Source organism: Camelus bactrianus, chromosome 1 (assembly GCF_048773025.1).
Source record: "Camelus bactrianus isolate YW-2024 breed Bactrian camel chromosome 1, ASM4877302v1, whole genome shotgun sequence".
NCBI lineage: Eukaryota > Metazoa > Chordata > Mammalia > Artiodactyla > Camelidae > Camelus > Camelus bactrianus.
The window spans coordinates 1623662-1634703 of NC_133539.1; the positions used below are offsets into that span (position 1 = coordinate 1623662).

General features: G+C 60.7%; 1 protein-coding gene across 1 annotated transcript; it reads right to left on the bottom strand.

Moving 5' to 3' along the window:
* Nucleotides 1–3666: 3666 nt before the first annotated feature.
* On the bottom strand, nucleotides 3667–9680 carry LRRC3 (leucine rich repeat containing 3). The gene is made up of 2 exons (XM_074342541.1): nucleotides 9542–9680; nucleotides 3667–8723 (listed from the first exon to the last, which is right to left on the bottom strand). The coding sequence occupies exon 2, from the start codon at nucleotides 8560–8562 to the stop codon at nucleotides 7789–7791; it is 774 nt and encodes a 257-aa protein (XP_074198642.1). The 5' UTR covers nucleotides 8563–8723; nucleotides 9542–9680; the 3' UTR covers nucleotides 3667–7788.
* Between the last annotated feature and the right edge of the window lie 1362 nt (nucleotides 9681–11042).

The window sequence follows — 11042 nt, forward strand, 5'->3', positions numbered from 1 at the left end:
GAAGTAAACGAAAAGGGAAGGCGAGACAGAAAGTTACAGTGTTATGTGCAGTTGATATATTTGTTAAACACGTAACTTTGTATCTTTTAAAAATACAAACAAGTAGACTTGAGATGCCAGGGCAAACGGCAGAAAGGACTACAGACTGGGGCCGGCTTCACTCAGAAGTCAGTATTCGAGTCTGAGGAGCCTCACAAACGCAAACACGGCGCCCCACACAGGACACAAGCAAATATTCATGGCAGAGGAAGTCTGACCGGTGGAAAACAGACTTAAGTCGGCCAGCTATGCCCACAGGTCATCGAGCAAATGTCACAACAGCAGGCGTCCCCAGGCCAGCCACGGTGACCAGGGCCTGACCAGCTCCTGCTCCTGGGGCTGCTAAACAGTTAAAAACTGAGCCAGGCGGCTCTTCTGTTTGCAAGTTGCCGGCCCGGAAAGCCTCAGTCTTGGTGTTCTGATTACTGCGACACCAGACTGGCAGGCTCTGATTCCAAGGCGACTTCTCAGCCTGGGGCGAGGACAGGAGGCTTGGTGTCCATTCTGAGTCCTTGATCCAGTGACCCCTGTGAGATTGCTAAGCCCGGGGGAACCTGGCAGGGAACTGGGGAACTGACCACATGCAGGGCCGCCTTCTGGCCAAGGCCACTAACCCCGGGTGATGACCACCCGCAGAGACTCAGCAGATCCCAGTCCTGGATTCCAGCCAGGCAAGGTCTGCCCTGGCTGGTTCCCAGAAGTGTGCTCAGGGAGGCTGCCAGCTGAGCCAAGACAGGGGGTTGCCAAGGGCTCTGGGGAACAGGACTGCATGTGCCCACCCCAGGGGGCCACCTCCAGCTCACCCATGAGGGTGGAGGGGCTGCCCTGGTGGGGCCTGGCAGGGGCAGTGGCTCAGAGCTCTGCCAGGGGGCCTAGGTGCCCACCCCGAACACGGTCTCAGACAACGGGCCCCTCAGGGAATTCCAGCACAGAGATGACCGCTGCCCAGAGACGTCTCCAGGCCCCATCACTACTCTTCCAGAAGTCTGAGTGTGCGTGTGGTTGGGCAGGCATGAAAGGGATGCAGGCAGAGCCACGGCAAGCATTTTCACGGGGGTCCCTGCCCTGGGCTGGCCGGGCACTGGGAGTCAGATGTGACTTGAAATAATAAGGGACTTTCAACAGGTGGCAACTCGGTGTCCTGACTCCGCTCTGAGAGCTACGCTTGCCACAGCTACAAATCGGGTGAACGTGGTCACCATATCGTTACACCAACGTGCTCTCCCTCTTTCGGGAAGTTCTCAGCATCTTAACTGCCCGCCTGCAGAGGCTTCATGGAGGCTGCGGGATATCTGTCTGCCGGTCACTGCTGCCCGGCAGCCTGGTCACACTCCAGCTGACCCCTCACCAGCTCACGTGCCCTTGGACAAGTCCACTACCACTTGGTGCCTCAGCCTCCCTGTCCACAGTGAGGGCTGGCTGCCAACACGGGCTCTGGGATGGGTGTCCTGGCCTAGCAGCCACTCTCCAACTATTCCCAGGCTGCTTCTCCCTCCACTGCCTCTGCAGCCCTTCAAATGCCCCTCTTCTCCAAGAGCAGCTGGGCTCAGGAGGAAGATCGGCCAGTGTGCTGGTCGCTCTGGGGCGCTGACTCTTCACCTCACCTTGCAAGGAACACCAGGCAGGTGTGCAGTTGCCTCTGAAGGCCCAGCCTGGCAGCCAACACCGCACCCACCCTCCTTCTAGCCGGTTGTCATGGTTACAGAGGCAGACCCCCGGGGCACCCCATTCCCAGCGAGGGCACCCCTGCCCCCGGCCAGCACGGCTGCACGCAGGCAGGGGACTGGGGAGCCCAGGCTCTGCTCTGCCTCTCCCACGGGCTGTCCTTCACCGTGGTGCTAAACCCAGGACTTGCCTCTTTGTTTTGACAGCACTCCAGGGCCCGCGTTTCCTGAGTGAGAACTTCCAGGCCTGGGCGTCAGAAGGCTGGGATTCCAGCCCTGCTCTGCCCCCAGCAAACCGACTCCCGGGTCCCCGTCATTTCTCCCCTTGGGTCTCAGATTCTCAGGTTTCTCATCTGAAAATAGAAATCTTCCCGGCCGCACTAGGCCGCTGTGAGAGTCAGCTGCGGGCAGACCCTGTCCTCGCGCCTTCTGCCCCTTCCCGGCCGGCGGGTGGCCCTGGGCCCGTCCTGGAGGCCTGAGCACTGATTTCACGCCTGGTTCCAAAGAGGCCGTTCAGCTCGGGCACCGCTGATCCCCGAGTCTCATCGTGTCAGCATGTCAGCTCGTCCTCCGCCGGGGCCTCCCAAGCACAGCCTGCCCTCACTGACTCACCCAGCTGCCCTTCCCCCAAGCCGGGCCCGAAGCTGCCGCCCCCTGAAGAGACTTCTCTCCCAGTGCACGGTCCTTGCCTCCGATTCTGGCCCCACACCCAGCCTGGCACGAGTGGGGCCCCCCCAAGGCCCCGGGTCAGGGGCCGGCAAGGCCTTCCCTCTCTGCAGCCTGTGGTGGGCGAGGCTGAGAGGGGCTCCAGACCTTCCCTGGACAGGGAGAGATGAATGTGTGTGTGTGCGTGTGTGCACCTGCCAGTGGGGACGTGTGCCAGTGTGTGGTGTATGGCCCTGTGTGAACACGAGAGTGAATCTGTACAACTAAACGTGAGTGGGCTCGCCTGGTGTGTGTGCACAGTGAACGTGAGTGTTTGTGCCTGCTGTGCACGTGTGCATGAGTGTGTGTGCAGGTGTGTGTGTAGGACTGTGTCTGTGTTCACACAGCGGACGTGTGTAGTGGAGCGTGAGTGTCTGGTGTGTGCGAGGACCATGGGGGCCAGCAGGGTGGGAGCTCCAGCGCCGCTGCGCCCCCACCGGCGCAATCCCTGGGCCCTGGTCCGGGGGGAGCTCCTGTCTCACAGGAGAGGGGGTGAGGCCAACAGGAGAAGTGAGCCCTGTGGTCACTCGGCCACAATGTTAAACAGACACTGAGCCCAGGAATCAGGACTCAGTGAGGACGAGCAAGGTGGCCATGGAGCCCGGGTGGCCATCTGCTCCGACCACGCTGGCTGCTCTGTGTGGAGGCTGTGTCAGTCCCTGAGGCTGCTGTCACAGAGGACCACACACATAGTGGCCTGAACAATATGAATTTATTTTCTTAGGATTCTGGGGCCAGACGTACAAAATGGGTCTCACTGGGACAAAGCCAAGGTGCGGGCGGCTTTCCCCCCAGAGGCTCCAGGGGAGACCCCATGCCCGGCCTCGTCCAGCTCCTAGAGGCGCCCGCACCCTGGCCTGCGGCCCTCCCTCATCTTCACAGGTTCCTGGGACTAGGACTCGGACTTCCTGGGGGACCACTGTTCTGCCCGAACTTGCCTGTCGAGGGGAAGTGCTGTGAACGCAGAATCGGCTCACTGGGGGCAGGCGGGGTCCCCCAGGGGACCCCAGCAGCATGCGAGCAAACTCCTCGGGGCAGGAGAGGGGATCCCGACTGTGGCTGCCTTGAAGTAAAAGCCCTCAAGCCAACATGATGTCAGCGGGCTCACGAAAGTCCTAAAAAGTTCACAATCAGCCATCACAAGCCGGCTCGAGCCAGTCCAAGCCGGCCCAGCACCCACGGCACCATCCCCAGCCCGGGTCTGCCGTGAGGGTGAGTCTGGGCGGAGTTGGGGGCTGCGGGGCCACAGACAACAGACTTTAAACACAGAGAGGTTTATTGAGGGTTCACAGGCAGGAGGGAGGACAGGAGAACTGGGTTTGGGGCCAAGCTTGCAGGAAAGACAACCCCCGAAACCGCCCCCAGCTCCCGCCAAGGCTGGGAGTGGCTGCAGGTCCAGAATGTTCCACCTGGACCGCAGTCTGCAGGGCCTCCTCCCTGGGTCACTCAGTCCAGGACCCAAGCCTCGTGCAAACACATCCGAGGGACCCGCTGCAAAGGAGCCCGGGAGCAACGCGCAGGAGCGGGCCCACGGGGCCCCGGCAATGCCCAGGCCCCGGGCCACCTCGGCTGCCTTTAGCTCCCAGGAAGGTGGCCTGTGCGTTCCCGCCCTGGCTTTGCTGAGGCCCTGGGACTCTGCTGACCCTTGGGAGGAGCCGTCCAAGGCAGCTGGCCCCGCTGGAACCCCTGGCTGAGGGGGCGTCTGAGTGTACACGTTCCTTGGATGTCTGTGTGAACATGACCAGCTGAGGAGCTAAACCTGACCGGCCCCTGCTTTCCTGTACACCCTGCCCCATCTGCCTGGAGCAACTTTCCATTAGGAACAGAGCACATCCATTTAACCCTAGTCTCACAACTGAAACTGTCGTCCATCTGTGAGGGGAATTGGGGCCCTGTGGTACGGGCGGTCCCTGGTTCCCGCATCCAGGCCCTTCCAGGAGAGGAGCCAGTTCACGCATCTGAGGGTGCCAGCACCTCCCTCCCAGCCCCAGCCTCGAGGTCTGTCTACAGCCTGCCGCCAGCCTCCCGGGGGGCCTGGGAGCATTTCTGGAGCAGAGCTGGGAGCCTCCTCTGTGCAGGGAGTCCACCCCACCAGGGACAGCTCCCGCGTGTCAGGCCGGCCCTGCTGGGGCTCAGCAGTACACCTGCTCGCCCCCTACTGCTAGACCACCCAAGGGCATGGCCGGGCGGGCCTCTCAGGGCCCCGAAGTCCGAAGAGGAAGGGAGGCAGGGGTGTCAGGAAGCTGTGAATGTGGGGCATCCCTTCCCAGGGTCAGGTCAAGGGTGAGGCTCCAGTTTCCAAGCGGACCATCCGTGGTGAGGCCAGGGACCAAGAGAGAAGGAAGTCTCATCTCAAACCCGAGTGGCCTGGTCGGGGGACCGGCTCCCAAGGGGCCCCACAGTGCCCCATGACCCCCTCACTGCCTCTCCCCTCCCCCCACTCTGGCCCTGAGGCCCCCCTCAACTCCCATGGGAAGGAAAAGAGGCTCAGCAGGGTGGTTCTTGGGCCAGTCTGCTCCCGCCACACCTCTGCTGCAGGAGGAACCCCAAAGTCATCCCATCCGGACCCTGTGAAGTGCTACCTCCCAAGGCAAGAGGGGCTTTGCAGGTAGGGGTAAGCAAGGCCATGCGCATGAAGCTCTTTGAGGCCTCTTACCTGGAATGTAACGAGAGCCAGGGGTCACCTGTGTCCCACAAAGGCTGCCATCCCACTGCCTCCCAACAGACACGGGCCAGTTGAGGCACCCCCTTTGCCCTGTCCCCACCCCTGTCAACACAGGTCCCATTCATGGGGCTGGCTTGACCCCGGCCTCTGCAGAACTAGAAGATGGGGTCAAATGCCCGCTCACACCGGGCCCATGGGTGCTGGGGTCGAGGTGGGGAGTCAGCATGAAGCCCGTGGGGGTCCGGGCATCCGCACACACATAGCTGCAAGGAACAGGGTGGGCGCAGACAGGACATCATCTTTAGGAGCCCCTTAGGGGAGGGAAGGGGAAATCCGAGAAGGGGAAGGGAGGAGAGGGGGGAGGAGAGGGCTGCACCCCAGGAGAGCCAAGGGCTCCCAGGCACCAGGGGTGGGGGCTCCCATGAGCAGGAAGGGGCTTCCAGGTCCTGCAGTTGGGGTCCTGGTGGTCTTTGGAGGTAGGTATCCTCTCCTGGGAGACTCCACGAGGGGTGAGGAGCCCAGAGAGGCCAGGAGGGAGGGGCAGCCCCCGACTCTGGACTTGGGCAGAGAGGGGCCCTTCTGGTGTGCTCCGAGGTCCTGGGCCCATGTCCCCGTCCCCGCAGAGTGGAACAGGATGCTGGCAGGCCCACACCAAGGGGAAGGTGGGTTGGGGGCTGGGGGCCAGCAGAAAGGAGGGGAGGGGAGGAGCCCACCCACTCCCTGTGCGCCCCCAGAAGAGCTTCTGGGCAGCATCCAGGCCCTGGGCTGATTCTGCTTAAGAGCAAGTGAAGAGCTCCCAGTGGCAGAGGAAGGCCCCGAGGTGCCCGGGCCGGCTCGCACCCAAAGGACGTGACCCGCAGCAGCAGGACCCCAACACTCGCCCCCACCTCCAGCCAGGTCTCAGTCTCCCTTCCCCCTGACCCAGGGTCACGACCACCAGGCAAGCTCACCAGGTGGCAAGCTCCTGGTGTGGCAGGGCCCCTTTCCCTCCTGTGTGTACCCCGGGATGGGTGGGGAGGGGAGACCTAATTCCCCCAAGGAGCCTGCCTCCCCTGGTCAGCCAGCAGCCACACTTACCTGCTCCACGTGGCATCTGTCCCACAAGTGGACTGACGCCCAGGTCCACTTGCTTGGTCTTAGCTCTCACTGGAAAGATGGGCGGGCCGCCCGTTTCCGTGAGGACTGGCATCATCCGGAGCATCACCTGAGCCCTGCCTCCCACGCCGGCACCCCTGGTCGGGACGGTGGGCAGAGAAGCGCCCACCCACACTCACAGCACAGAGCCCCCATTCACACCGTGTGGCTGTGCACAGACCCCCGTGAGTGCAGGAGAGAGGCGTCTGGGTGTGGGAGAGTATTGGCATCTCTTGGTTGTTTCTTTTTAATGCATCACAACTGAAAAATCATGACCTTGTTCAGATGTGCCTTTCGGGTCTCGGCTGTGTGTGCTGTAAATCTGTTTCCTGCTGCAAGTCACATGACACCTTCCAATGCAAACCTCCCTCAGTCTTCATCCTTTCTAAGAGTCTGCTGAGAAAGGCTTCTGTCCTTTATTCCTCAGATCCCTAAGTGATGTACCCCTTCTTGCTTCCCCCCAAAATATTTGAATTAGTGTAAAATATAAACACTCATACAAAAAAAAACCAGTAAAAAATAAAATTGGAAAGACAAGTCAGGGTTACTTAGGTGGAGGTAAGGTCTACCCTGAACTTGAAGTAGGTAAGAAAATTGAGCATTAAAGTTGCTCTGAGATTCCTGGCAGCAAAGCTGAAAAGGAGAGAGAGAGAGAGTTCCCGCTGCTGGCGAAAAGGAGTCATCCTACTGATTGGCCTTGAAACATCAGTCAGCCCTCCCGTCCTCTGGGAAGGAGCGGCTTCAGCGAGCAGAAGAGCAAGGCACGTAGCGACCCCAGATGACGGCCCCCCTGCCCTGAGCGGGCGCGGGCGGAGGACAGGGACCGGGCAGGACCCTGCTCGTCTTGACTCTGCCCCCTTGACGAGCCACCGTGGACCCTTCTCAGGTTCCTCTCCATGGTTTTTTTTTTTGGTGGTGGGGGGGGGGTTGTTTGATTGTTTGCTTTTTGGTTTGGGTTGTTTTTTTCCTTCTTCCTGGACTGAAATTTTGGTACAAGTGTTACTCTTAACAAACATTCTGAGAATAAACAAAAGAGTCGTTCAAAGGTTAGACACTCCACTCACCTCTCCAAAAACCCTTGGTCTCTACCGCTTCGCTCTGGACAGAGTACTGCGGTCAAACATGTTCAGGAAACACTGGGGATGCAGAGGCAAGTCAGTTCCACATACAGGATCACCTGTGCTTTCAAGTGACAGAAGGCACCCACTGTCCTCGGGGAGCCTCAATCAAGGGCACACACTCACTCTTGTCTGAATGCTTGGGTGCCCCGGGGACAGGCTACCAGAGTGGAAGGGACACTGAACATGGTGACAGACTGCCCGGCTTTACATCGCAGCGGGTCGTCTCCGGCTGCGATACTCCACCTCTCCGCCCCTGGGGCTGACGGTAAAATTACCTGGCCTGAAGGATGCTACAGCCACTCGCTGCCCTAAGGGAAAGTGCTGTGTAATCAGGAAGTACTGGACAGAAGCAACCGTGTCACCACCTCACCAAGGGAACATCAAAGGCGTGAGTCAGTCACCATCTGCTACAAAAGCGATGGGAGACACGTGGGCTTCGGGCTGCTCGAGCCAGTGGGCATTAAGGCGCAGGGCTGATGGGGTCCTTGGACACAGGGGTGCTGGGCAGGGACTTCAGGTACTCCAGGTGCCTCCTGGCGTCCTCCTGGTTCTGGCGCACGTAGTACACGACGTAGGTGATCACCATGGCAAACCAGCCGAACATGGTGACCAGCATGGCCACGTCGGTGGTCTTGTGGTGGATGCTGCAGAAGCTGACGCCGGAGTCAAGGGCCTGGATCAGAGGCTTCCCCACGTACTCCTCCTGCACCGAGGTGTGGCAGGCGATCTCGTCCACGGAGTCGGGGTCCAGCTTCAGCTCCCACAGGGCCTCCTGCAGGGCACACTCGCAGTGCAGCGGGTTGTGCGACAGGCGGATCTTGGCACTGAGCTTGCCCAGAGCGTCCTTCGGAATCCTCCGGATGCGATTGTGAGACAGGTCCAGCAGCCGCAGGCCCCCAGCCAGGCCCGAGAAAGCGGCGGGGCCAATGCTCTCGATGGCGTTCTGGGACAAGTCCAGCTCTCTCAGCTGGTTCAGGTGCTGGAAGGCTCCGTTGGGGACGCGGGCGATCCTGTTGGCGTCGAGCTTCAGGAGCACAGTGTCGGCAGGGATGTCCTTGGGGATCTCCTGCAGGCCCCTCGCGCTGCAGTGGACGGCCACGGCCCCCGCGTGGTCAGGGCACTGGCAGCTCTGTGGGCAAGAGGTCCCCAACCGCAGGCAGAAGAGGAGGAGGAGGCAAGACCCTCCCGTGGGGACTGGCAGGGACGAGGGACTCTGTTTGCCTGTGGGGCCCATCCTGACCTCGAGCGCCTGGGGACGGGTGGCCCGCTGCTCTCACTCACTGCTGGGGGTCCACTCTCCCCCACTCCCTGGCCTCCGCTGCGCAAGTGACCATCCCATACAGACATAAACTCTCCTTCCTCACGTGCCAGGAAGAACGGCGCTCTCTTTCAGTTCTAAAAGAAAAAGAGTAATCAGCATCGCTGGCTGTGGTCCAGCTGGAGACCAGGGGGCACACTTTGGCCTCCAGGGAGATGTCACAGGCAAACAAAAGTGTCTGACCTGAGGGGGCCTGTGTAACTTACTCTGGGAGACTCCCACTGCCACCCAGAAGAGCAAGGTCGTGCTGACCGCTGGCTGAGGGCCAGTGCACAGCAAAGTGGTCTGAGAATCCTGCCACCCTTCCCTGGACACACCCATTGCACACCTTGGGGGCCCTGGGCCTGGACAGCACGGGTGATGGGGGTCAACCCCCTCCTAGTTCCTTGGGGCTGGAAACCAGGAAGACTGGGCTGCAGGGTTTTCCTAGGAAACTGGAATGCAGGGGAGACCGCCAGCTACGGCTGGGAAGCTGGGAACCCAGGGCGCCCTCATCGCCGCGGGGCTAGGCTGCTGTCAGAAGCTCAGCCCTTTGCTATTCCGACAATCCCTTTATAAATTATAATAACAAAAGCGCTCCTCGGTCGGTCCTCAGGGGAACAATCACCCACGGGCACCGGCACTGGAGTCGGCGCCTTTTATTTCAGTAATGTTTGAAAAAGAAGGGAACCGAATAAAGAGAAAAAGCCAAGCCCTGGGCGCGCGGCCCGCGCTGGGCGTGGAGTGACGGGGCCGCGCCGGGCCTGGGCGGGCGGGGCGCGGTGTCGGGGACCCCGGCCCCGGGACCTGGGGATCCCCGAGCCCCGGACCCCAAGGACCCTCGGGATTCCTGGGCGGTGGATGAACGGGGTTGGAGTGTCCACGCTCCCGGGGCGGGGCGGGGCGGGGGCTTTACCTGCGCGGCCGCGTCCGGAGGCTGCCGTGCGCGAGGCTCTCGGCCGCTCTGAACCCGACCTGGCGTCACACTCGGGCGCGGCGGCCACCCGAGGCCTGCGCCCACGTCTGCGGCCGCTCGGGACACACGCGGCTCGGCCTGCGCGGGCGGGGCGGGGCCTGCGGGCTAGAGGCGGGGCGGGGCGGGGCCTGGGCGGAGTCTGGGAGGCGGGGTGGAGTCCAGAGAGGGGCGGGACCAGGAGACGAGGGGCGGGGCCTTGGGTGAGGCAGCTGAGGCTACACAGGGCGGGGCCTGGGGGGTAGCCAGTGCCGTGAGTTGGAGTCCGGAGCGGGGCGGGGTCTGGACGACGCAAGGCTTGAGAATTAGGGGCGGGGCCCGCGGGCGAATGATGGGGAGGGGCGGGGCCTGGGCGGAGTCTTGGGTGGAGCGGGGCCTGGACAACAGGGGACCTGAGGGCAAGGGGCGTGCCTTGGGCGGGGCTGCAGAGGCTACACGGGGCGGGGCCTGGGGTGGGGTTTTCGGTGAGGGTGTGTCCATGGGCTGTGGGCCGGACCGCTGGCCCAGAGCCCCGCCCGTGACAGAGTCCAGCCCCGCCCCGCACTGGGGAGAATCTCCTGGCCCAGGCGCAGGGATGCCCGAGGGGCCTAGAGACCCTCGGGTCAGCGAAGCCCCTCCTGTGTGTCCCTCGAAGGCCGGGTGCCAGCGGCCGCCAAAGCTGTTTAATGGGATTAGGTCTCCGCCCACCTGGGTCCCTTCGTGTTCCACCTCCCACCTGTGTCTTAGGGTCCCTGCATGTGCACCCAGAGGAACGCTGGGAATGTGGGGGTCGGGGCATTTAAGGTAGACCTGAGCCATCCTTAGGGTTCTTTGAATCAGCTTTATTGTGGTTGAATTTATACACTGTAAACCACATATCCAAATTTGATACGTTGTGACATTTGTATACATCTGTGAAACCATCACCTCAGTCAAAGCAGTAAATGTCTGTTTCCCCTTTGTGGTCCATCTTCTCTGACCCTCATCACCAGGCAAGCACTGATCTGCTCTGTCACTGGTTGCGTTTCCTTCCATTTTGTGCGTGGACTCGTAGGTCTGTCTGTTTGTCTGGCTTCTTTTACTCAGCATAGTTAATTTAGTTAATTTGAGTTCACTCCTGCTGATGGGTTTGTCAGTGGTTATTCCTTTTATCGCTGAGTGTTGATCCATTGCATGAATGTTCCACAGTTTGCATATCCACTCTCCTGCTCATGGAAATTTGGGTTGCCTCCAGTTGTTGGCTCTTACAAATAGAGCTGATATGAACATTGTGCACAGTCTTTATTGGGACAAATACGCTTGTATCTCTTAGGTAAATATCTAGGAATGAAATGGCTGGATCATATGGTAGCTTATGCTTAGCTTTTAAGAAGCTGCCAAAGTGATTGTACAGTTTTGCACCCCCGTGCTGTGTGTGCTCCACATCTTCACCAGCACTTGGTATGATCAGGCTTTTCAATTTTAG

Coding starts and splice junctions, on each gene's coding strand:
- LRRC3 (XM_074342541.1), bottom strand. CDS start 8,562: ATGGGCCCCACAGGCAAACAGAGTCCCTCGTCCCTGCCAGTCCCCACG.